General features: G+C 37.2%; 1 protein-coding gene across 1 annotated transcript in view; it reads left to right on the plus strand.

Moving 5' to 3' along the window:
* ZNF507 (zinc finger protein 507) overlaps positions 1-21,948 on the plus strand; it is a 41,214-nt gene extending 19,266 nt beyond the window's left edge. Inside the window, exons 5-6 of the mRNA XM_057712843.1 lie at positions 17,114-17,248; positions 17,383-21,948. Of these exons, the coding sequence (XP_057568826.1) occupies positions 17,114-17,248; positions 17,383-17,752 (505 nt within the window). The 3' untranslated portion in view covers positions 17,753-21,948. The remainder of the gene's footprint in view (positions 1-17,113; positions 17,249-17,382) is intronic.
* The last annotated feature ends 5,034 nt before the right edge of the window (positions 21,949-26,982 follow it).

Genomic DNA, 26,982 nt, shown 5'->3' on the forward strand with positions numbered 1-26,982 from the left:
AAAAGGCATCATCCCATCCCAGTCCTACCAAATGCAGCAAACTTTGTTTTTCAGTGCTTTATTAAGGAACATTCTTAGTAAACCACATACCAGGTATAGTTATACTTGATATTTATAACACTGACCCCAAAAGTTACTAAAAGTTCCGTTCAGAATTTTCAAGCATTAGACTGTCTTTGGTTTAGTTTAATATTGCAGCTCTAGAGTTCCCCCTGGTTTCCTTCCCCCAATACCACCTTTGTGAATGACTGGCTACAGATGGAAGATGGGACAACAAAATGTTTTCCTCAGGTTCCCAAGTTTCCTCCTGATTATGTGGCATTGAACCCATTTTCCCTTAGAAACATAATTGTATTGGTACTTAGGTTCCAAAACTACATGGTGAGGTGAAGGGTGGGAGGGACAACATCGCAGAGTGGGAAGTACATGGACTTTGAACTGAAGTACTCAGCACACTACCTGGCACATAGTAGGTACTCAGTAAATGACTGGTAATTATCTGTATACCTCAGTGTTTCTTATCTATATGACTCTGGTTCTATAAGTTTATTATATTTTGAAAATAAATATGTAGTAATATTCTTCCTTAAGTAGAAGAGCTACCCAGATACATATATTGATTTTTTAATATGAATCCTATTTTAATACCCAGCCCAAAAATACCCAATATTTCCTTAAATTTCCTTTTAGAGTTATTTTGTTTATATCAGGAGGTCCAAACATTGCATTTGATTGATAAGTCTCTTAAGTCTCTCTCTCTCTCTCTTTAAAATTTTGAAATAAGACTGTATAACTTAAAGCAGTATATATCATGAAAATTGCATAAATCAATAGCATACAGCTTGATGAATGGTCACAAAGTAAACTCATCCTTGTAACTCCTCAGACCAAGAAATAAACCATTGCCAGTTCCTTAGCAGCGCCCTCTTCTTGGCCCTTCCACTCACTAACTACCCCCTATTCCTTACCGGGTAACCACCATCTTGTCTTCTAACATCTTAAATTAGTTTTGCCTGTTTTTGAACTTAATGTAATTGAAACCATACAGTACAAAGTCTTTTTTTTTGTACATATTCTTTTATGTCTAGTTTCTTTCACTGAACATCATTTTGTGTAATTCAGTGTAGAACTAATACTATACATTCCTTTTTATTGCTAGGTAGTATTCCATTGTAAGATTATACCACAACTTATTTTTTTTACTGTACTTTTGATGGATATTTGGGTTATTACCAGATTTTCCCCTGCTATGAATAACACCATTTTGAATACTCTTTTACATATTTTTTGGTGCGTGTATGAAATGGGTCCTTTTCCATTGGTTTATACCTAGGAGTGGAATATGTGGGTAATAGGGCGTGCTATGTTCAGGTTTGGTGGATGTTGTTAACAGGTCTCCAAAATGGTTATACCAGTCTACATTGGTTGTACCAGTTCATACCCTCATCAACACTGTGCATTGTCCATCTTGAATTTTGATCATTTTCATGGTGTGTATGTTGTTGTGGTTCTCATTTGCATTTCCTGATGATTTATGAGGTTGAGCATCTTTTCATTTGTTAACTGCACATTTCTTTATTGGCTGGTCTGCCATTTACTGACTGATTTGCAGCAGTTCTTTATGTGTTCTGAATACAGGTTTTATGTCTGTCGTGTATATTGCACATATCTTGTAAACTGTGGCTTGCCTTTCTACTCTCAGTGGTGTCTTTTGAAGAGCAGAAATTTCTAGTTTTAATGTAATCAAATTTATTAATCTTTTTCTTTGTAGTTAGGGCTTCTATGTCTTTATACTCTGAAACTGATGCTGATTTCTCTAAATAGTCTTGTGAATAAGGTAGGTGAGGAAGGGAGAGGTAAAAATGTGTGCTTATATAAAATAATGACCCTGATTTTCAAGGATTCACATCAACTGGCTCAAAAATCCTGTGTGCTTATGTGTTAATGACCCCGCTGGTTTTCTAATGACGCAAAAAGTAAAAGGAAAACCTCAAAAAAAAAAATCCAGAAATGTTTTAAGCAATAGAAATGACATTTGGAATGATAGCCTTGCCTCTTGTGTGTGGTGAGTCATTGTAAAAAGTCTGGTCTTTATAAATATAAATATATCACAAACAGTAATAATAATAGCTAACATTTTTTTAGAACATTTTTCATGGACCAGGCAGTGTGCTAAGTAAGTACTTCATATGTGTCACCTCACTTAATCCTCATGACAGCCCAGTACTTAGGAGTATTACTACCCCAGTGTTGTAAATATGGAAACAGAGGCTGGAAAGATGAAATACTTTTACCCGGTCTTGCAAGCCACTCCACCTGCACCTGCTGTGCCAGAGAGGACTCTTCGCGAGGTGTACTGTCACTGCATGCCAGACCACCCCCAGCTTAGTGATGTGAGACAGCAGCGCTTTTATTCTGCTCAGGGATTCTGTGGTCGGTTCAGAAAGGGCACTGTCCGGTGGCTTGTGTCTGTTCCGTGAGGTCTGGGGCTCAGGAGGGAAGACGTGAAGGCTGGCGGTGACTGAGACGGCTGGAGTTGCAGGCATTTGAAGGCTCCCTCGCCAGTCTGGAGGTTGATGCTGGCTCTCAGCTGGGGCCTTAGCTGGAACATGTACATGATTTCTCCACATGGACTTTCCAGGTGTGCTGGTCCCAAAAGTGAACGCTTAGGTAAGACGCAGGCAAAAGCTGTATTACCGTTTATGACCTACCTACCCTTGGGAGTCACATACCATCACTTCCACCATACTTACAGACTTCTTAAATCTCTTTTAATCTGAAAGCATATTGAGTCGTTAGTCAGTTGTGTTGGCTTGGGGAAAATCTCAAGTCTTTGGAAAACTTGAATTTGTTTTAAGGAAAACAGTTTAGCTAATAGTTTGATTTGGAGGGAAAAATATGTTTTGTTCACAGTAGCATAAAGAGTTCTTGGGTTCATCACAGAATTTGAAGTGGCTACTTCTCTGGGCCTTTTTTATTCCTTTAAAAGCATAGAAAACTAATTGAATGTGGTAAGACAAACCACATTCAATTGCAGTCTTTTCATGTATGTTCAAGTCACACCTCAAATATTGCAAGACATCCAGGTTCTGCTTTCCTCTGCCTAACCCCTGAAGATAGTTGCTCCTAATTGAATCAGACCTTGAGTAATGTCCAAGTAAGGCCCCAAACCGGGTAAATAGGGTAATGTAACCACATGCTTATCTTTGGGGTTTTGGCACTAAAGTAACTGACCCCTTATCAATGGCAGAAAGCCTGTAGAAAAATCCAGTCCGTTTTTTAGCTGAATTGAGAAACCTTGGATTTTCCAGTGTCAAATGTTTTCCACACCACCAAACAACTCAATTCTCAGCAGACATTAGCTGAGTGTCCTGCAGATTTAATTCAATTCTGATACTATCTACCTGGAGATAGCATCAGATCCCATCAGTTAAGGGCTCAATCCCACAAGACTGTCTTTATTACTTCAGTGGCCAATCGCAAGTCTAGGTTTTTACCTGTGCTTCTGACTTGCTATAAATCAGGTTTTAAATCAGCTATAAATGAGGTTCTCGTGACTCCCTCCTGGGTTTGATTAATTTCCTAGAAAGGATATTAAAAAGGATACAGATGTACAGCCAGATGAAGAGGTACAGAGGGCAAAGTCCAGGAGAGGTGGAACTTCATCCCCTCTCTGGGTGTGCCACTCTGCCAGCCCTTCCATGTGTTTGCCAACCCAGAAGCTCTCTGAACCATCCTTTAGGTTTTTATGGAGACTTCATTACATAACCACGATTGATAAAATCATTTGCGGTTGATGGTAGAACTCAATCTCCAGTCTGTCTTCTAGGACTGAAAGTTCCAACCCTGCAATCACCTGGTTGGTTCCTCTGGCAATCAGCCCCCATCCTCAGGTTACCTAGGGGCTTTCCAAAAGTCACCTCATTAACATAACAAAAGACCTTTATTGCTCTCATCACTTAGGCAATTCCAAGGAGCTGTGTGCCAAGAACTGGGACTAAGGCCAAATATATATTATTATAAATCACAGTATCACAGGTTTCTATGTTGACTTTCTGTTCTTTTTCTGACTCAACAAAACACATGGTCATGGAATTTACACCTTCATGAAAGAATATAGATAATAAAAAAGTAAACTATAATTTCAGAAAATAAGTGCAGTGAAGTGAGTAAAACAAGATAGTAGTATAAAGTGGTTTATTCTAATTTTTTTTAACTGAGGGAATTTGGTTTGTTCCATGGAATTATATAGGAAAAGTGGAGAAGGAATGAAAATGAAAAAAATAATATTTTAGCTAATGGAAATATATTCTTAAAAGGGGAGTAAAAATAGATTTAAGCCACCTTTACATAACTTTGAAGTTGAGCTTCTCTTATAGTATCCCTTCTTCTCTAATTAGTTAAAAATAATTTTATTTAATAAATGCTTACCCTTATCAGATTGCTCCTACTTTTTTTTTCATACTTAGATCTTTTAATGAATATTCACCATTATAAGTGTCCCTTCAGAATAACCTTTGTACCAGGCTAAGGTAGGTGCTCATAGAATTAGGACTTAGTTGTTCAGCACACTGCCCTTGCTTTCTCTCTCCTTTCCTCTCCTTAAGAAAAGATTTTAAGGACTTCATATTAAGGGATATTGATAAACAGCACAATTTACAGAAATAAGTCTTTGTCCAGTGGAATGAGAGAGAGAAATTTGGAAAGTAAAAGGCTTCATCTGTATGCATTGTTTATATCGGGAAGCTAATGAAAGTGATAGATTCTAGGTTAGCTCATAGGTAACAATGAATTGTTAGAAAAGAGCGTTTCTGACCATGAATAATATTTCACTGTCAGTTTAAGCTTTTCTCAAACTCTCAGGTGTGCTTGTCTTCCACAAACTATTCTAAAAATAATTTGAGCATTTACTTCTGGAATATATGATTCACTGCTTCTAAAAATATGCTTTTTTATTTTTTTTTTATTTTGCTTTTAATTTTTGGCCCTGCCACGCAGCTTGCAGGATCTTAGTTCCCCACTCAGGGCTTGAACCTGTTCCCCCTTCAGTGGAAGCATGGAGTCCTAACCATTGGACCGCCAGGGAATTCCCTCCATTATTAATTTAAATGTGCTTATTTCATCATACCTGGTTTCTCCCTGATGTAGTAAATGCTGACAGATCAAAAGCCTTAAAGATGGCTATGTCCCACAGTTCAGGAACATTCTCACCTCTCAGAAAGTAAGAGGAGGCAGTCAAGATGGGACACACGGAATTTCAAAGGTATATTGGTAATATTCTATATCTTCACTATATGAGTGTTCATTATTCTTAAAGATTCCAGGGGGAGGGGGAAGGAATGGACTTTATCCTACAGAATAATCAGCAATACATATAGATATAGGACGTATTTGTTACAGGATTATGTGTAATGTTTAAAAGATCAAAAACATTCTAACTGTACTAATAGTAGAATGATTAAATGATGACACTTTCATAGGATGGAACATTAAACCCTGTTGAAAATGTATAACTTTTAACTTGAGAAAGTACTATGGAACATTGTAAAAAATAGAATTAAAAATCTGTAGCATGCTTCCACCTTTGCTTCAAATCTGTGTATGTACCTTTAAAAGACTGGGAAATTATGCAAGTGATTTTTTAGAATTTGTACTTACACATGCTTGTATATTCCATTTTTGTATATTGGATATAGATTATATAATCAGGGAAATGTTTAATAAAGACCGCATTTGCTGACCAGTTGAGTTAGAATAGAAATTGGCTTAGCAATTTTAACTAAGTATTCAAAAGCATGAGCTCCCATTTTAGATAATATAGCAAACTAGAGAGCGTAAACAACTCTCCCAACGAAGATAACTAAAATGCTGGGTAAATATTTAAAACAGTGTTTACATGTATAGTTCATCTGTCAGGGAAACTGAGAAACTGCAGAGGTAAAAATCAAAGTAAAGCAGGTAGCCTGTGAGATAAATGAGCTATACCTATCAACACGAATGAATCTCAGCAACACTGAGCTGAGACAAAGAAGCAAGTCACACAAGAATACATAAAGTGCGATTCTATTTATATACTCAAAAATATGTGAATAAACAATACTTTAGGTATACATGTAGGTAAAACTAAGAAAAAGTAAACAAATCATATAATACAGAATTCAGAGAAGTGATGCCCCTTTCGAGGAGGAACAGGTGTGGATCTTGGAGGAACCCACAAAGAGCTCTTAAGATAGAGGTAATGTTCTCCTTAAGCAAGTAATATGAACCCAGTGTTTATCATTTTTTTTAATTGCATATACACCTCCTACCACTCTTTCACGTTTCACAAAAAATCATTTTTTCAATTGTGTATGTAAAGTATTCCAAATTCTATGGGAGAAATGGTGATAAGGAAATGAAGCTAAGTATGTGGATTTTGTGGGTAGTTCAGTTTCTTGTTTGAGGTTCTGATTGGGTAATACATACATGCACAGATGAACTTTAGAGTCAGGTTGTCATAGTATCCTCTTAAAAATTCTGTTGCTATTTGTATTGGGATCATGTTAAGGTTTCTAGATTAATTTAGAAAGAATTGACAACTTTATACAAACAAGGTATGGGCTTTTCCATTTTTTCAAGTCATCTATTCTGTCACTTTAAAGTTTTCTCCATGTATATTATTGTGTACATTTCTTGTTTTGTATGTGTGTGTATCCACATGTATGTATTAAGTACACAGAGAGTCCTCCTTTTGTGCAGTAGCATGGGACTGTAAAAATGACCGTGCAAGCTGAAACTACGCAAAGCCATCTTAATTAATGATGAAAATTACAATTTAAACACTATTACCTTTAAACACTGTTCTTAAAACATTAAAAACTCTTTTACTGTTAGTTATAAATGTTCAGGGAAACGAAAAATACTAAAAGTGATATTAACTTAGTACACTGTAACTTAAAACTTAGAAACGTTGAGAATTAAAGTGTTTTATTTCTTTGTAAGAAACCCTTCAAGAGTAGTTTGTGCAGCGCTTGCCTTCTCATTGTACACGTTCCAGCACGGGGTAAGCAGCTTTTCTGTGCCTCAGCCAGTTGTCACGCTTCTTTCTGTGTGTGGATCAACTTGCAGCATTTTATCCTTTGCTCTTTACATATCATGAAACATCTCCAAGAGTTTCTGTAATATGAAATTTTTCACTGGCCTAACGTCTCCGGGGAACAGCTTTCCTAATTTCTGTCATTAAGTCCAGCTTCGTGGAGATCCTCTGGCTGCATATCTGGAGTTTCTTCAGTGGCAGCCATGGCAGCATTCCTGTGGTCAGCTGTTTGTTCTGTAATTCCATTTACAATGGAGTCTAATTTCACTCCCAGCATTACCACTTTTGGGTTTCTTGCTGTATATACTTCCGTTTCATTGGCCAGTTCTCTCTTTTGGATTATCCATTTTTGTAAAATGTTCCATGGGTTTATCACTGGGATACAAGGAGGCACCATAACTACGTGCTTTGTTGTCTGTGAGTGAATTAATAGAAGTGAGTGACTGATGACTGACAGACTTTGAAAGAAACGACATAATTAGTCACTGATCATAAAGAGCACCTTAGTTTTCATAGTGGACCAAAGAGTTCCCAGTGAAGTTTGTACTCTGCAGTTACTCACAGTTAATATACTTTGAAATTTGAACAGTATTGTTAGGAGACTCATTTAACTAAGCCATAGTAGCCAAAATACATGCATATCAGAACCATACACAGCAAGGACTGCGTGCGCGCACACACACGCATGCGCACACATGTGGTTAGGCTTATTCCTATGTATTTTTTTTTCTGTTGCTCTTTTAACTTGGATCTTTTTCTTCCTTTCCTAGCTTTCGGTATTGTTGTTAGGTGGGAAAGCTGTTGACCTATACAGGATGTTAGCTTTACACGCTTATTGAATTATCTTATGACTTGTAAAAAAATTTTTTTAACAAATTTATTTTACTTATTTATATTGGCTGCATTGGGTCTTCGTTGCTGTGCGCAGGCTTTCTGTAGTTGCAGAGAGCGGGGGCTACTCTTCATTGCAGTGCACAGGCTTCTTATTGTGGTGGCTTCTCTTGTTGCAGGGCATGGGCTGTAGGTGCTTGGGCTTCAGTAGTCGTGGCGTGTGGGCTCAGTAGTTGTGGCACACGGGCTTAGTTGCTCCGTGGCATGTGGGATCTTCCCGGATCAGGGCCCGAATCCGTGTCCCCTGCAATTGACAGGCAGATTCTTAACCACTGCGCCACCAGGGAAGCCCTGTAAAAGTTTTTAATTCCTGTTGAATTGCCAGGTATATAGTTGTATTATCTGCAGATAATTTTCTCACCCTTTCCTTTATGATATTTACACCTCTTCTTTCTATTATCCAATTGTACTGACTGGTACCTTCACAACACTAAGTAGTAATGGGGAGAGTGACCATTCTTATTTTGTTCTTAGGCTTAATAGGAATGCTTCTGGTGTTTCCTCATTAAGCTTTATACTAGTTCTGGGCTTGAGATAGGTATATTTTATCATGTTGAAGAATTATTCACCTACCATATTTTGGTGAGAAATTTTATTGAGTGTTCATTGGGTTTAGGTGTTATCACCCTGATCTAAGTGCCTCCTAAAATGTGGTAGGGAACACAGCTTTACCCACGAAGTATATTTGCGAAAAAGAAATAGAAATGAAAAAAACTAACCCTGAATCTAATGAAACCTATACATCAGTAGTTCCCACCAGGTGAGACATTTGGCAATGTCTGGAGACATTATTGGTTGTCACAACAGGGAGAGAAGGTACTAGTAGCACCTGGTGGGTGGAGGCCGGTGATGCTGCTAAAAACATCCTACAATGCCCAGAGCCACCCCCACAGTAAAGAATTATCTAGCCCAGTGTCAAGTGCTGAGGTTTAGAAACGCTTTTCTCGATCTCACTACCAGTTTACAAAAAATGTGGGGAATACAGGAACATAACACTAACAGAAAGTAATCAGTGCAGTTCATAATACGAGAAATTCTAGAAGACAGATGACCTGTTTTCTTCAACATATGAATGGCATGGGGGGGTTGGGGGAAAGAAAGAAGAATTGTTACAGGCTAAAAGAGACTTCAGATATATGCCAACCAAATGCAACATAGTACTACATCATTTTATATGAGGGACTTGAGCGTCTCGGATTTTGTTATCTGTGCGATGTCCTGGAACCAGCTCCCTGCAGATACCCAAGGACAACTGTATAGATTTTGTTTGAGTCCTCATTCAAATAAGACATTTCTGCAAAAATCAGGGAAATTTAAGTTGGGGGAACATGAAACAAGACTGTCATAATGTCAATAATTATTGGAGCTGGGTGATGGAGATGCATTATACTTTCCTACTTTAGTTTTTGCTTAAAGATTTCCATAATAAAAAGTTTTATTAAGATGGATACTGAATTTCTTTAGATTGAGTTGCAGTGACAACAATGAAGCTATGACTTTTCTCTTATGATCCTTTCAAATAGTGAATTATAGTAATATATTTCCTAATATTAAATTCTCTGTATTCCTGAAATAAGCGTCCCTTCTTCATGGTATTATTGTTGTTTTAATGTACTCTAGGGTTCTGTTTGCCAGCATTTTATTCAGTATATCTGCATTGATAGTCATAAGTGAGATTGGTGTGTAGTTTTCTTTTTTCTGTTGCCCTTGCCAAATTTTAGTATCAGTGTTATTCTAACTTCATAGAAAGACTTTGAAAGCCTTTTTTAACTCTCTGGAACTTTTAAAGGTACAAGCTAATTTAACTTTTTTTTTTTTAATGTTTATTTATTTGGTTGCACCAGGTCTTAGTTGTAGCACACGGGATCTTCAGTTGCGGCATGCGGGATCTTTAGCTGTGGCACATGGGATCTAGTTCCCTGACCAGGGAACGAATCCAGGCCCCCTGCATTAAGAGTGTGGAGTCTTAGCCACTGAACCAGCAGGGAAGTCCCCATACAAGCTGATTTAGATATAAAGAAGCTGGTTACTCTCTACTGACTTTAGCCACTGGGATAGTAGGCCTTTAGGAAAAAAAAAATTGATATCTCATTTCTTTTCCTACTTTCTCTGAGTGCTTCCTAAAAGAATGAACATATACTGCTGCAAATATCACAGCTTATGGGCTGTGTTCTGAGTGACTCTTCGCACCCCCACACCCACCCCCGCACTACAATGGCATACATTTAGTTCCCCTATAGATGACCAGGGATGGAACCTGAGCCCCCTGCAGTGGAAGCACGGCGTCTTAACCACTGGACCACCGGGAAAGTCCCAACTGTCAACTCTTTTCAATAGGCTATTTTTTAGAGGCATTTTAGGTTCATTGCAATATTGAGCAGAAGTACAAAGATTTCCCATATACTCTCTGCCCCACACGTTCGTAGCCTCCCCCATTATCAACACTCCCCAGCAGAGTAATACATTTGTTAGAACTGATGAGCCACTGTTGACACACCGTTATCGTCCTAAGTCTGTAGTTTGTATTAGGGTTCCCTCTTGGTGCTGTACACCCTATGCATTTGAACAAATTTATAATGACACGTATCCACCATTACAGTATTATAGTATCATACAGAGTAATTTCACTAAAAACCCCCTGAATCCCACCTATTCATTCCGCCTCAGTGACCCAAACTCTGGTGACCACTGATCTTTTACTGATTCCATGTGTAGTGTCACACCTTCAACTTTGTCCTTCTCCTTCAATACTGCATTGGCTATTCTGGATCTTTTGCCTATCCATGTAAACTTTAGAATCAGTTTGTCAATATCCACAGAATAACTTGCTAAGATTTTTATTGGAATCATATTGAATCTATAGATCAAGTTGGGAAGAACTGACATCATGACAATATTGAGTCTTCCTGTCCATGAATATAGAATCTCTCTACATTTATAGTGCTTTGATTTATCAGGGTTTTGTAATTTTCCTCATATAGACCTTGTACATATTTTATTAGTTTTATATGCAAGTATTTCATTTTCAGGACTGCTAATGTAAATGGTATCATGTTTTAATTTTAAATACCACTTGTTCATGGCTGGAATATAGGAAGGCAGTTGACTTTTGTATATTAACCTTGTGTCCCACAACCTTGCTATTATTCCTTATTAGTTTCAGGAGTTTTTGGTGTATTCTTTCAGATTTTCTGCATAGACAATCGTATCTATGAACAGAAAAGTATATATGTATATTTTTTGGTCTCATTGCATCAGCTGAGACTTCAGTTACAATGTTGAGAAGGAATGGTGAGGAGGACATCTGTGCTTTGTTCCTAAACTTAGCAGGAAAGTGTCTAGTTTCTTATCAAGGATGATGTCACCTTGAGAGTTTCTATCATGAGTGAGTGTTGGATTTTGTCAGATGCTTTTTCTGCGTCTGTTGGTGTGTTTAATATGTTTTTTCTTTACCTGTTAATGTGATGATTATGTTGATTGATTTTCAAATGTTGAACCAGTATACCTGGGATAAATTCCACTTGGTTATGGTATATAATTCCTTTTATGTATTATTGGATTCAATTTTTTGTTAGGGATTTTGCATCTGTGTTCATGAAAGATATTGGGCTATAGGCTGGTTTTTTTTTTTTTCCTTGTAATATCTTTGTCTAGTTTTGGTATTAGAGTAATGCTGGCTTTATAGAATGAGTTAGGAAATATTCCCTTGGCTCCTATATTCTGAAAGAAATTTTAGAGAATTGGTATAATTTTTTCCTGAAAGTTTGGTAGAATTCACTAGTGAACCCATCTGGACCTGGTACTTCCACTTTTAGACCTGATTTCAACTTCATAGATAGCCCTCTTCAGATTGTCTGTTTCTTATGTGAGTTTTGGCAGATTGTGTCTTTCAAGGAATTGGTCCATTTCATGTAGGTTATCAAATTTGTGGCATAGAGTTGTTTATATTATTCCTTGATTATCCTTTTAATGTCTGTGGGGTCTATAGTGATGTCCCCTCTTTCATTTCCGATACTGGTAATTTGTGTCCTCTCTTTTTTTGTTATGTATCCTGGTTACTTGCTGGTTTATTGATTTTATTGTTCTTTTCAAAGACCCAGATTTTGATTTTGTTGATAGTCTCTACTGATTTCCTGATTTCAATTTCATTGATTTCTGCTCTCATTTTTATTTCTTTTCTTCTACTTGCATTGGATTTAATTTGCTCTTGTTTCTAGTTTCTTAAGGTGGAAGCTTAGATGACTGATTTTAGATTTCTTCTTTTCTAATACATGCATTCAATGCTATAAATTTCTCTCCAGGCACTGGTTTTACTACATCCCACGCGTTTTGATAAGTTATGTTTTCATTAGTTCAAAATATTGTAAATTTTTTGTGGGAATTTCTTCCTTGATCCATGTGGTGTGTTGTTTAATCTCCAAGTATTCTGAGATTGTCCAATTATCTTTCTGTTATGGATTTCTAGTTTCATTTTGGTCTGAGAGCAAATATTGCATGATTTCTATTCTTTTAAATTTGTTAAGGTGTGTTTTATGGCCCAGAATGTGGTCTGTCTTGGTGAATATTTCATGTGTGAGAAGAATGTGTGTTCTGCTGTTGTTGCATAAAGTAGTCTGTAGATATCTATTATCCAGTTGACTGGTGGGGGCGTTGAGTTCAACTATGTCCTTACTGATTTTTCTGCCTTCTGGATCTGTCCATTCCTGATAGAGGGGTGTTTAAGACTCCAACTACAATAGTAGATTCATTTATTTCTCCTTGCAGTTCTGTCAGTTTTTGCCTTATATATTTTTACACTCTGTTGTTAGGCACATTCATGCTAAAGATCATTATGCATTCTTGGAGAATTGCCCCGTTTATCATTATGTAATGCTCCTTTCTTCCCCTGATAACTCGTTACTCTCAAGTCTGTTCTGTCTGAAATTAATATAGCTATTCCTGCTTTCTTTTAAACAGCGTTAATGTGGTATATCGATCTCCATCCATTTACTTTTCACTGATATGTATCTTTATAAAGTAGGTTTCTTGTAGAGAACATATAGTTGGGTCTTGTTTTTGATCCACTCTGACCATCTCCGTCTTTTAATTGGGGTATTTAGACCATTGACATTTAAAATGATGATTGATATAGTTGAATTTATAGGTGCCATATTTGTTACTGGTTTCTATTTGTTGCCCGTGTTCTTTGTTTTGTTTTTTTTCTTTTACTCTTTTTCTGCCTTTAGTGATTTTCATTGAGCATGTTATATTCCATTTTCTCTCCTTTCTTAGCATATCAGTTATATTTTTTTTTTACTTTTTATTAATGGTTTCCCTAGCGTTTGGCATATATATTTACAGCTAATCCAAATGCACCTTCAAGCAACGCTATGCTGGCTTCACTGGTAGTCCAGGTACATTATAATAAAATAACGTAATTCATCTCTTCCGTCCCTTGCATCACGTCTTTCATTCATTTCACATATGCGTAAGTGTGTGCGTGCATGTGGGCACACAATCATACATAAGCATAATAACCGAATACATTGTTGCTGTTATTGTTTTGAACAAACTGTTATCTCTCAAATCAGTTAAAAATGGGGACATCCCTGGCAGTCCAGTGGTTAAGACCTCACCTTCCAGTGCAGGAGATGCAGGTTCCACCCCGATCAGGGAGCTAAGATCCCACATGCCTCGTGGCTAAAAAACCAAAACATAATACAGAAGCAATACTGTATTAAATTCAATAAAGACTTTAAAAATGGTCCACATCAAAAGAAAAAATCTTAGAAAAATAAAGATAAAAGCTTTTATTTTATCCTCTCTTATACTTTATCTGATTTGTTTCCTTTGTGTAGATCCAAGTTTGTGATCTATATCATTTTCCTTCTTTCTAAGGAACTTCTTTAACATTTCTTGCAAGACAGATCTATCAGCAACAAATTCCTTTCATTTTTGTTTGTCTGAGGAGGTCTTTATTTCTGCTCACTTTTGAAGAATAATTTTGCTGGCACAGAATTCTAGATTGGTTTTTCTCTTAATACTCTCTTCCTTCTTGCATTGCTTCTGAGAAGTTAGATATAATTCTTCTTTGTTTCTCTTTCCCTCTGGCTTCTTTCAGGATTTTTTCTTTTGTTTTCAGTAGTTCAAAAATGATATGCCTAGGTGTAGTTTTTCTGCCATGTATCCTGCTTGGTGTTATCTGAGCTTCTTGTATCTGTGGTTTGATGTCTGACTTTAATTTGGAAAAATCTCACTCTTTTTTTTTTTTTTTGACTGTGTTGGCTCTACATTGTTATGCACAGGCTTTCTGTAGTTGTGGCAACACAGGGCTATTCTTTGTTGCGGTGCATGGGCTTCTCAGTGTGGTGGCTTCTCTTATTGTGGAGCATGGGCTCTAGGTGTGGAGGCTTCAGTAGTTGCAGCACACAGGCTCAGTAGTTGTAGTACTCAGTCTCTAGAGCAGGCTTAGTAGTTGTGACTTAGTTGCTCTGCAGCATGTGGGATCTTCCCGGACCAGAGATCAAACCCATGTCCCCTGCATTGGCAGGCAGATTCTTAACCACTACACTACCAGGGAATTCCCTCAGTCATCATTGTTTAAAATATTTCTTCTGTTCCTTTCTCTCTTCTTCTAGTATTCCCATTACATATAGATTACACCTTTTATAGTTGTCCCTTTTGTAGTTGTATATTCTGTTTGTTTTTTCCAGTCCTTTTTTTGTTTGTTTGTTTGTTTGCTTTCTAGTTTTGGAGGTGTCTGTCTATTGAGATATCCTCAGGCTCAGAGATTCTTTCCTCAGATCAGTCCACTAATAAGCCCATTGTAGGCACTCTTCATTTCTGTTATGTTTTTTAATCTCTTTTTGGTTCTTTCTTAGAATTTCCGTCCCTCTGCTTTCACTGCTCATCTGTTTTCCCATGCTATGTATTTTATTCATTGGAGCTCTTAGGAGATTAATCACAGTTGTTTTAAATCACCAGTCTGATAATTCTGTCATCCTGCTATATCTGACTCCTGTTCCTGTACTTGCTCTGTCTCTTCAACTTTGGTTTTTGCCCTTTGTCTTGTAATTTTTTCTACATAGTCAGGCATGATGTACTGGGTAAAAGGCACTGCTGGTAAACAGGCCTTTAGAAATATGGTGGTTAAAAGTGGGGAGAGGAGAAATGTTCTGTAGTCCATGACTAGTTTTTTAGTGAACCTGTGTCTGTGGGCTGTGAACTGTACTTCTCAGTCTCCTCCCTCCCCAGCCCGTGGTAGCCAAGAGATAGCTGGAGTGGGCTGGAGTTGGGTATTTCCTTCCCTCAGGTCAGATATGCTCTGATAAAACTCCAGCAGGTTAGGCTCTGGTTAAATAGTCCTCCTGGGGGTAGACCTTGTTAAGAAGAGAATGCTCTGAGACTTCCCTAGCAATCCAGCAGTTAAGACGCCACGCTTCCACTGCAGGGGGCACAGGTTCAATCCCTGGTTAGGGAACTGTGCCCCTCCCCCCCAAAAAATAGGAACAGAATGCTCTGGCATATCTCAGAGTGGTTCTTTTACTCCTCTGCTGACTGTCTCTCTTACTGTAGAGAAGAGTTCAGATAAGTTACCTGATTTGTTAGGTTTGTAATTAAGTTTTTAATAAACATATCTCTTTAAAAGTATGTTTGGGTACTTCCCTGGTGGTCCAGTGGATAAGACTCTGCACTCCCAGTGCAGGAGGCCTGGGTTCGATCCCTGGTCGGGAAACTAGATCCCACATGCCGCAACTAAGAGTTTGCATACCACAACTAAGAAGAAGTCTACATCCCACAGCTAAGAAGTCCACGTGCAGCAACTGAGACCCAGCACAGCCTAAATAAATAAATAAATATTTTTAAATAAATAAATAAAACTGTTTGCAGTTTCCTAAGATAAACATAATTCTGCTGTTAGGTATTTACCCAAATGATGAAAACTTATATTCACACAAAAACCGGCACATGAATGTTTAGTAGAAGCTTTATTCATAATTGCCAAAACTTGGAAGCAACTAGATGCCCTTCAGTAGAGAAATGGATAAATAAACTGGTACATCCATACAATGGAATATTATTCAGCGATAGAGGGAAGAAAAGAGCTCTCAAAGCCATGAAAAGACATGGAGGAACTTTAAATGCAAATGGCTAAGGGAAAGAAACCAGTCTGAAAAGACTATATACTGTATGATTCCAACTATTATGTGACATTCTAGAAAAGGCAAAAAACTATGCAGACAGTAAAAAAAAATCGGTGGTTGCCAGGGTTTGGGGGATGGGAGGGATGAATATGTGGAGCACAGAGGATGTTTAGGGTTGGGAAATTATTCAGCATGATATTATAATGATAGACTCATGGCATCATGCATTTATTAAAATAGGTAGAACTGTACAGCACAGTGAACCCAGATGTAAACTGTAGACTCTAGTTAATAATAGTCAATAATAATGTATCAGTATTGGTTCATCAGTTGTAACAAATGTTCCACACTGATGCAAGATATTAATAATAGGAGGAACTGGATGCAGGGGAGAGAGTGACTAAACCTAAACATACTCTAAAAAATAGTTTGTTAATTTTTTTAAGTACTTCATTCAGTTCAGATTTTACCAAGTGTGAAAGAATTATTATTTTGAATAGAAACTTTAAGATTATTAATTATCTGATTTACTTATGAAATCTAAATTGTTGAAGCATTTCAGGACTACTTTTTACATTTTCTGTGAATCTGTAAGTAAGCACAGAGTCCGTATTGAAAATTATTTAATTCCCTTTTGCTTTCTTAAGAAATAGAGTGGTATAGAGTATTGATTTTGTGTATTTGTGTATGTGTATGTGGTTAAATAATTTAGGGCAATGATTTCACATATTACTATATTAGAAATCTTTCAAAATACTGTAATATCTAAAGTAATTTGGGATGTTTGTCCTGATTCTTATGAATTCTCTATAATGTAAAACACTTTATTTCATTGATGTTGAGATATCCACCCTAGGACATTTTAGCCTCTGAAATCAATATGTCTCTTAGTGGCATCTTAGATTGAGTGAAATGTGATATCTAATAAGTCTTCACGAGAATAAATTTAATAATTGTTACAGAATCATTGTAGTTACTAAAAGTGATGTGGGATCTTCTGATTTCCTTCATATCTGTCTTTCAGATGCTCTTTGTGTGGGTATGTGTGCAGCCATCCTCCTTCTTTGAAGTCTCATATGTGGAAGCATGCCAGTGACCAAAATTATAACTATGAACAAGTAAACAAGGCTATTAATGATGCAATTTCACAAAGTGGCAGGTATTTGATCTTCCTGTAATATATAAGTAAATTATTATTATTTGTAATTATATATGTACATCATCTATAAAGTTAGGATTAAATCTACTAGTCTACATTATAACCAACTCAAGATACGATGTTTTGTTTTTAAGGGTTCGGGGAAAATCCTCTGGAAAGACTGTATTAAACAGCAGTGAAGAAAGAGCCGATCCTGTCACTGGAAGTTCAGAAAATTTGGTGTCATCCTCAGAGCTGATTTCCCAGGCTCCCAGTGAAGAAGTCGTAGGTCCCAATGAGAATGAGAAACTAAGCTCTACAAGTAATACCTCATATGGTTTAGAAAAAAACTCCAGTGTGGCCCCTCCTGGTGTGGAGTATTGCGTTTTACTCTTCTGTTGTTGTATTTGTGGTTTCGAATCTACCAGCAAAGAGAATCTCTTGGATCATATGAAAGAGCATGAGGGTGAAATTGTAAACATCATCCTAAATAAGGACCACAGCACAACTCCAAACACAAATTAGATGGAATAGTTATCTGAAGAGGAAAACAGCAGAAGAGGAGTCCTTTAAACCACAGTTTGCCCTTTGTGCTGTCCAGTGACTTACTAGACACAGAAGAAATAGTTTGGAGAAATGACAGGTGTGACCTTGGAACCAAATTTGTAATGTAATTAAAGGAATTCCAGATGGATAAGGGGTAATAATATTTAAGCATTTTGAGCGAGGGGAAGTGGGTTGAGGAGACAGCAAAGATGTAATCTTATAATAACCCTCTGTTACCTCTTTAAGTTTGAGTGTATTTATTATTAAAACTTACAGTGTAGAAATGCAAGCAAAAGAGTTAAGAAAGGGCTTTTCAGGAACTATTCTAAAACTTTCTGTTATGAAATTGTCACAATCTTAAGCAGAGCTTAGTTTCCTTCGTTCTCAGTTTTGACATGAATGGCAAGCCTCTTGTGAAAAATGGGAGGTACGTGCTGGAGGGGTTTTCGGTATCAACAAGGGGAAAAAGAGCTCATTACAGAGCTTTGAGATCATCAACCTAAATCTTTTGCCAGATTGATAGGAATAAATTTTATACTCAATCTGAGATATATTACTTTACTCTTTAGAAACAAAAAAGAAAAGAAACCTCTGAATCCAAACCTAGATTGTAAATAGGCGTTTACGCAGTAAATTGTCTTACATTTACAGTGAAAGTTGGCAAAGGAGGAAAGAGGTGAATTCGCACCAGCCTCAAACTAAATCTCAAGGTTCATAGAAATGGTGACTGGTTGAGCACAGCGCACTTCTCCGAGGTTCTTTTCAGAGTGTCCATGGGACACCCCAGTTTTCTCAGTAGTGACATAGGCCTTCTCATCCGCTCTTCTAGATTAGACCAAGCGTGTTGTCTAGAAAAGTCTGTTAAAACAACAACGTAGGAAAAATTGCACTTGCTCATCAGGCCTTGGAAATAGTTTGAACTGTTTAATAGAAATCATTTGGGGGAGGAGGGATGAAATTCAGAAGCCCCTTAAAATGAGTGCTGCTACTGAGACTTCATTCCCTGGAGTTCTGTATCTAGTTATACTTAGCAGAAAAGCTGTAACCAGATGTGGCTAAAAGATAGTAAAAATTCAGGTTGTTTATAAAACTTTTAATAACAAACAAAAGACATTTGGGTTTCTCCTACCCAGGAAACTGCATTTTCTTAGCGTGCAATAGGACCCGTGGGAAGCCAACTAAAACTTGCCATCGGATAGATGTAATCTTCTCATTAATTACACATTTTGTATTACAACGTATTTCAAAGAGTGGAGACAACAGGGTTTTTTGGTTTTGCCTTTGTAGTTCTGATCATTTATGTATGCATTGTTCTGTTAAGGTCAATTCTGCCTACAAGTCAAAAGGCGGCGGTGCACCATGCAGTGCACCATCTTCATGGTGCTCTTTCTGAACTTGACTCTAACATCTCGAGCAGAGGCTGTGACTCTTGTAAGCTTAGAAAACATCGAAAACAGAATTTTTTGAGTAGGATATTCTGTAGACACCTTTTAAGAAAGAATTATTTTCCCAAAGTCTGGATGTGAATCGAATGAGTTAACATTTTTCAGATAGCGTTAGGAGCTCTTTAAGTGGGGCCAGGCAACTTGAAATACTGTCTGATTTGTTTTTTTTAAATCTCACTTGCTTACGATATTTGGACAAACAGAATTGATTGTAACTTTGCAACTCTTTAATTTAAGTTGCTTTAATTTATCTGTGAAAGTTAATCCATTTCTGATATCTGGTTTTTAAAAGAGAACATGAATTCATATATACTAAACTATATTCCCTAAATCCACATGCAGTGGGTTTTCTCATTTTCTCCTGTTTTCAGAATTAAAACACAATTATATTCATTCCAAATCCAAATGGAATATTTTAAATGGTTCCATTGTTACTATATTGTTCCCACTTAGTTTTTTCATTACTGGTAGCTCTGACTCAGTGTTTCTTTATAAAAATCTATTATTCTGAAAGCTAACAACCTTAGAATAATTTTTGTTTGATAAATTTTCCTTGGCTTTAATTTTACATAATCATTTGGAAAATACTAACAACCAAAAAACATTCCCAAAATTTCAACAGTGAATTTTTAAATAAACTTTCTTCATTTCCTGAAAACCACTTCCATTGATTGTTACATAAATTTTCCGTTTGGAATCACGAATTTAAAATTTCCCTAGCTCATGGGAAAAAATGAACCCAGAAGTTCAAAAGTCTTTAAATATTCATCTGATTCGAGCCTAAAATATCTTCAGAAGCTTTCTCCTGGCCTATAGGAGGAGCCATATACCGAGGATGTTGGGTACCTTCCCACTATGGTTTTGTGGCAAGCCTTAAGTTAACCCTCTCCACCGAGAAAAGTTGAGCAGTTCTAAAAGTAATATGAAGATGAAATATGCAATATTAATTTTAGAAGAGATAGGTATTAAAATCATCAGCAGGAATTCCCTTTATAGGAATAACGTTTACTGGTACTAGATCTTTTGCCATACAAAGCTCAGTATTTGTTTTCCACTCTGAACACTTATCATTCTGGTTCGATAGTGAAACTAGTTTTTAAAACAAACTTACTGGATAAGGCAAAGGTGGGGAGGGGAAAGATGATGCATTCTGATCATTATAAGTAATACTTTTTCAGGGCTCTATCATTTTCTCTCTTTCTCTAATTATCCAGAATATGGTTGGTATCCGCAGTGTTCTAACAGTACCATGCCTATATTCCAGTTGACCTGTAGACTTCAAGTTCTGTGTCCAGCCAGTGCAGTGTAGTGACACTGACTGAAGCCTTTATTCTACATCTTTCATCTATTTGAGGTAGCTGTGGGTGGCTTTGTTATTGTTTTCTTCGTCTTTTCTCACAAAGCAAATGGTTTACATTGTATCTTCCTGCAACTGTACTTGGCTTGACAAAGACAAGCAGGCTTCTCTATTGAGACTTATTATATTTTTAGTTTTCATAGACACTTATTTAATCTTTTTTTATTGTACAGCAAGGTGCTCTAAGTAATATTCTATAAAATATATTTAATAGAAATTTGAGTTTGATATTCATGGACATGAATACATGTATTTTTTTAAGAAATAAGTATTGTGTAACACTATGGCATTGCTTCTATAGCCAAAGTCTAAAAATTTCTGGAACACTGACATGTAAAGACTACAGTTAATTCTGACACTGTATCTTATTAAAATAGGATGATTTGCATTTTGTAAAATTATCCTGCACATCAAGCTGCATGCCTTAACGCCTAAAATTCTAGGATTGTGTTCATGGTAGAACAGTTTATCTGTTCAACAAACAGTGAAGCAAGGTCTTAGCGCTTCTTTAACTACCTTTGGAAATACTGTACAATGTTAGAATAATTTATTTTGCTTTACAGGAGTTTGTCATGTATTGACTTTAATATTGTATTTTGGTAATAAATTTTTTGTTAAAAACACTTGCCTCTAAGTTTTATTAACAAAAAGTTATATCCATTCTTACTTTGGAAATGTTGATTTAATCACTTATAAATTTGAATTTAAGTAATGAAGAACTTCCCCAGGCTTAAACTAAAGTTTATGCTTACCCTTTGGTAACATGTGTTACACAAAGGTACTTGAAAAAGAATTTAGATGGTTTTAATCTTTTTAAAAATTCAGTCTAATTTTGAAGTTTTTTTCCTTGCTACACATTTCATCACTTTATCTTCCAAATCACATCCTTATATGCTTTAAATTCTGATGTAGTCAAGTGCTAAAGACTAGCTCTCTTCACAGCAATTAACATTTTGCACTGGCATTGATTCACTGCATTGGCAAGTGAAGCTAACATCATCTGACTGTACCATTGGTCCAGTTACACATTTGTGCCCTAAAATCTTGGGCCACCTCAGCTGCAAGTGTCTGAGGCCAAATATTTCTTCCCAAAAGCTTTAATCCCTTGTCCTATCTCCCCAGGGGCAGTATAATTATATCCTGTCTTTCAAGAGCCAAATCCCAGCACTGTCACTAACCTCCGGATAGTTGTAGAAATCTAGCATGGAAGATGGAGAACATGTGGTGCAATTTGATAGCCACCAGCCACATGTGGCTACTGAGCACTTGTAATATGACTAGGATGCTAATTGTACAATATTCAACAGTTCTGAAGACAGTTTTTTAAAAAATGTGAAGTATCATTGATAGTTTTTTATATTACTTGAAATGATATTTGGGATATTTTGGGTTAAATAAAATATATTATTAAAATTTCACCTGGTTTTATTTTTTTTATGTAGCTACTATAAAATTTTAGATTGCATATGTGGCTTACATTGTATTTCTGTTGGACAGTGGTGGTATAGAAGAGGAATTAGTAAACTGACAGCCCTTCAAATCTGGCCTGCCATTCACTTTTGGAAATAAAGTTTTATTGGAACAGAGCCACGCCCATTCATTTACATATTGTATATGGCTATTTTTGAGGTGTGGCAGCAGCACTGTGTAGTTGTTGCAAAGACGATATGCACCACAAAGCCCTAATTACTTACTATCTGTTTAATAGTAAATCATTTGATAGAGTTTGCTGACCTCTGAACCAGAACAATGGTATGATCTGTCTTTGAAAGCTCCCAGAAAGGAAAAACTTCCTATAAAGAAAGCTTTATATACCACTATTTTATAACTAAATTATATTATTATTTCTCCCTCTCTGATTTTTATGAAGTCTTCCTGTTCTTATAGAGCCCTACCCATGATTGATGTCAAATATCAACCTAACTCACTATTTCATCATCTCCGCTACTTAAAGCCAAACACAATTTGTTTAAAATAACAGCATAATTAAATAATACATTATGCTGCTTTTTAAAAGTGTTTTCCTCCTGGCAACCTTATGGGGTTGATGGTACCCTCTCTGTTTCACGCTTTCAGTGATGTGATCACACCACTGGCATAGCTACCTGTGGTGGGAGGTAACCAAGGCAGCTAATCCACTCAACTGCAGTGACCATTGACCTGCATAATCCAGGATATAAACGAGAGTCTTAGACACACCTCATTATAATGAATAGCTTGTCTGAGTCGAAAATCAGATTCTGGGGTCGAGTGGCGGTTGTAGTTGGCTTTGATGTAGAACTGTTACTAAATCGGCAGATCTTAAGAAGTCACAGTATTCGCCTATATAGATTCTTCTGAATCAAGCGGCAAAAATGTAAAATGAACATTTCTGGCCCTATAAGTTTTTAGACAAGTTTTTGTTTTTCATTGGTGCCATACAATAGACAGTATGTTTTGGTTTATATTGTAGAATCCATATGACTGTAAGATGCTTAAACCATTTCCAGAGTCCTAAATGTGCAGAAAATCCAGTTTGCATGTTGTGTTGGGGGACTCTACACCTCAGTTTTCTGATGGTACATTAATATACTGTATGCAGTTTTCTTATTTGAACCATAAAGGGTTTGTAAGATTGTGACATATTTGGTTTTGTTTGGTTTTGTTTTAATTTTTTATTTATTTTTGGCTGCATTGAGTCTTCATTGCAGGACTTTCTCTAGTTGCGGCAAGAGGGGGCTACTCAGTTGTAGTGTGTGGGCTTCTCATTGCAGTGGCTTCTCTTGTTGCGGAGCACAAGTTCTAGGCACATAGGCTTCAGTAGCTGCAGCACGTGGGCCCTAGAGTGCACCGGCTTTAGTAGTTGTGGCACACAGGCTTAGTTGCTCCGCAGCATGTGGAATCTTCCCAGACCAGGGATTAAACCTATGTCACCTGCATTGGCAGGCAGATTCTTAACCACTGTGCGGTCAGGGAAGTCTGACACATTTGGTTTTTATCTATTGATTTTTTTTCCCCCAGTATGAGTCATTCCTGTTTAAATCATTTGCCTTACAAAAGTTGATTATAGTAGATCTTCCTTTGAATTAAAAGTTTAATTTTAGGCATCTAATATAAATTCTTACTATTATAGAACAAAATCATCAGATGTTTATACCAGCTGTGGCACTTAATCCAGCTAGTAGAGGCACCATTCAAGAACAGTTTGTAAAACTGAATGTAAGACAGATACTTCCATGGTAATTCTGAGGTACATAGGTCCTTTGTTTGAAAAGGACATGATGTGTTAGGTAGATGGAGTTTTATTTACACAAATGAGAAAATAATGAATCCTTGACTGTGAGCTCAAACCCAGCTATTTCTGATTTCTCAGCTTTATCCTCTGTAAAAAAGGAAAAAGTAAAAGAATAATTATTCACATCATTGCCACTGGTATCAGAAATTGTAAAATGTTTTTTTAATTATTAATAAAGTATGTCATCTTAAATATGTACACAACAGAAAGTTATGACCTGAAGAGACCCTCAACAAAATAAGTTATTCATTTTTCAGGTCTTTTATTAGTACCTAGTGTTATTTAAAGGCTTATTGTTACTACAGTGCACATCTCCAGATTTGGGTTTTTTTTTTTCTACTTGTCATTTTATTAATTTTAGTATCCATACTTCAGCAATAATGTGGATGCATTTTACTGAAATAGACACATCAATCTACACCTTGCTCTTTTTTGTTTATATCTGCAATCCTATTTAAATTCAGTATTTCCAACGACAAAAGGTGTCAGAAAATTCTATTTCAGGCTTATGAGAAAAAGTACAGCAGGATATGGTTCAAATCATAAGCTGTATTTATTTCTGGTCCTCTACAGCTAACATTCTATAAAAAAATAGTGATGCTGAAATAATTAAATAATTGTAGGAAACCAGTGCTTTCAAGGTTATCTTCATTCTCCAAGCCCTTCTCCATATGAAGCATGAGAACACAGTTGCTGAGGTCGTGCCTTTCCATAATGCTGAGATTGGAGTCCACGCAAGGTAGCATCTTGTAGGTTAAAAAACTCTAAAATGAGGCTTTTCAGAATCTGGCCAGCCGGAGCACCCCTGTGCTCCCTGTGCAAATGCTGATGCAGAGGCTCAGGAAGTAAGTGTGGATCTTCCTAATGGGAAAACAGTCACCATGTCGCATCTGAAGCAAGGGGAGGACATGGACGGCCCTCCAGGCTGCACAGGGAGTGGGTATCACTACCTCAGCTCGTTTGGAATATAGTTTGGCTTTACCTTTTTAACTTCTTGTAAGTTCAGTTATTTCTTCTATTTTCTAAAATGTGGAATTGATGTTATAATACCAACCTCAGAGAGTTATGTGGACTAAATGAGAAGGTCATCTATAAGATATCTAGTTGAGTTCTGACAGTTCTGGATGGTGCTTGGTTCTAAGCCATGTGACCTTGAGTAAGACATTCAACCTTTTTTTGAGCCTCAGTTTCTTCATCCATAAAACAGATGGTAAAACTTAGACCTTGTAGGGTTGTTGTGAAGATCAGTAACCATGTGTATAAAGGGCCTGGCCATCTGTGAGCTTGATGGTTTGAGCACTCACTGTGTGTGTTGGGGGCAGGGAGGTGTTAAACGCCCTTATAAATCATGGTATCAAAGCTTCCTGTTACAGACTTGGATAGGAATCTAAGAACCATACTGGTTTGTGTTTTGAGGAAGGATACTCAAAACAAAATATCCTCTCTTAAAATATACCCAAAAAAGACAAATCTGGTACCTAGAATATTGTATACAATTCACATCACATCTAAAAAGACAACAGCCTGGGAGAAGTGTCAGAACATTACCCTGTTACCATCACATTAAGTTCATGTAATCATTCTCTCACACCTATAAACTGCCCTTAAGGGCTATGTGAGAATGGCCCTTTCCCTAAATAAGCTGGTGAGCAGGCAGCACTGACAAAACTTAGGCCCAAGGAGAGAATGGTATTTCAAATTGTATGTGCTCAGCATAATCAGCTGATCATTATATAGGAGTGAGTGCCATGCATTGGACCATTCGGGAAAGGTGACGTTTCTTGGAAATGGTGAGAAATGGCCTGTCTCAGACCACGTAGAGCTCTCACACGAAAGTCAGTCTTCTAACCATCTCACAAGGACAGTTTCGTCTGCAGGACTTAGGTGCAAAGCAATCCTAACTCTGAAGCGTACCTGCAGGCCAGCTCCAAAGCCAGCCTGTTCTTGCGGGGTGCTGTCCTTTGAGCTCGGGATGCAGCTCTCCTAGTTCCACCAAGGAGACATGATCATGTAGGAAAATGGAAGAAGGGGCAAAGAGAAAACCCAAACCAGCACTTGTGTTTAACCACTATCCACTGATGTAACTTAACATTATTTCCAATCTCTCTCTCTCTCTCACGCACACACCCATATACTAGGCGTAGTGAAAATCCACTAAAGAGTAAAGTTAACCTCTAGGATTTGGCCAGGGTCCAACCACCATAACTTAATTTGTATCAGTGTTTCAGCCTTCTTTTCATTATCACCTCCCTAAGGAAGCTTTTTCAGACTTTTTCTTCCTGATCATCCCCCTCCATGAAATTTGAATACCTTAGATATATTGTATATCTGCACTTTATACATTAAAAGAATAAGGTTTTTTCCAACCCCCAAGAGCCAATTTTCTCCCTACTGGGGGTGGAGGGGGTAATATCCCCATGGAGAAGGCATGCTCATATAAATGAACTAGTTGGTGACAGTTGTGAGAAGAAAACAAACTTTGTTTCCTGGCATCTTGACTGAAAAAAATTTAAAGCTAACAAGAAACTGTGATTAAAAACCTCTTAGAGGTAGCTGTATCTGTTCCTCCATCGTGTGGGGGCGCCAAAGGTCAGAGCCCACCCACTCCAGTCTCCACACAGCTATTGGAGTCCTTTGAGTCCTAGCAGCTTTCCGGCCAGGCAAGATGAAATCGAGCCCGTGAATTATTTTTTCCACATCTTTATTGGAGTATAATTGCTTCATAATGTTAGTTTCTGCTGTACAACAAAGTAAATCAGCTATATGTATACATATATCCCCACATTCCCTCCCTCTTGAGGCTTCCTCCCACCCCCCCATCCCACCCCTCTAGGTTGTCACAACTCATGGAGTTGATCCCTGTGCTATGCAGCAGCTTCCCACTAGCCATCCATTTCACAAGCCTGTGAATTCTTAAGCACAATTCTTCAAGCTAGTTTATCAACATTGACAGCTGTACTCAGGAAGATTTGGGGACAGCACGTGGTAAGTGTTAGTGAAAAATCCAGCCCAGTGCTAGATCAGCCATAATTTAAGGCATGATAAAATATCTGAATTTGAGGGTATTAGAAACACCCTCATTTCTGGCTGAAAGTCCTACTTCTTCCTACAGAAAAAAAAAAAAAATCCCAAA

This window comes from Hippopotamus amphibius, chromosome 16, assembly GCF_030028045.1.
Source record: "Hippopotamus amphibius kiboko isolate mHipAmp2 chromosome 16, mHipAmp2.hap2, whole genome shotgun sequence".
In the NCBI taxonomy this organism is placed as follows: Eukaryota; Metazoa; Chordata; class Mammalia; order Artiodactyla; family Hippopotamidae; genus Hippopotamus; species Hippopotamus amphibius.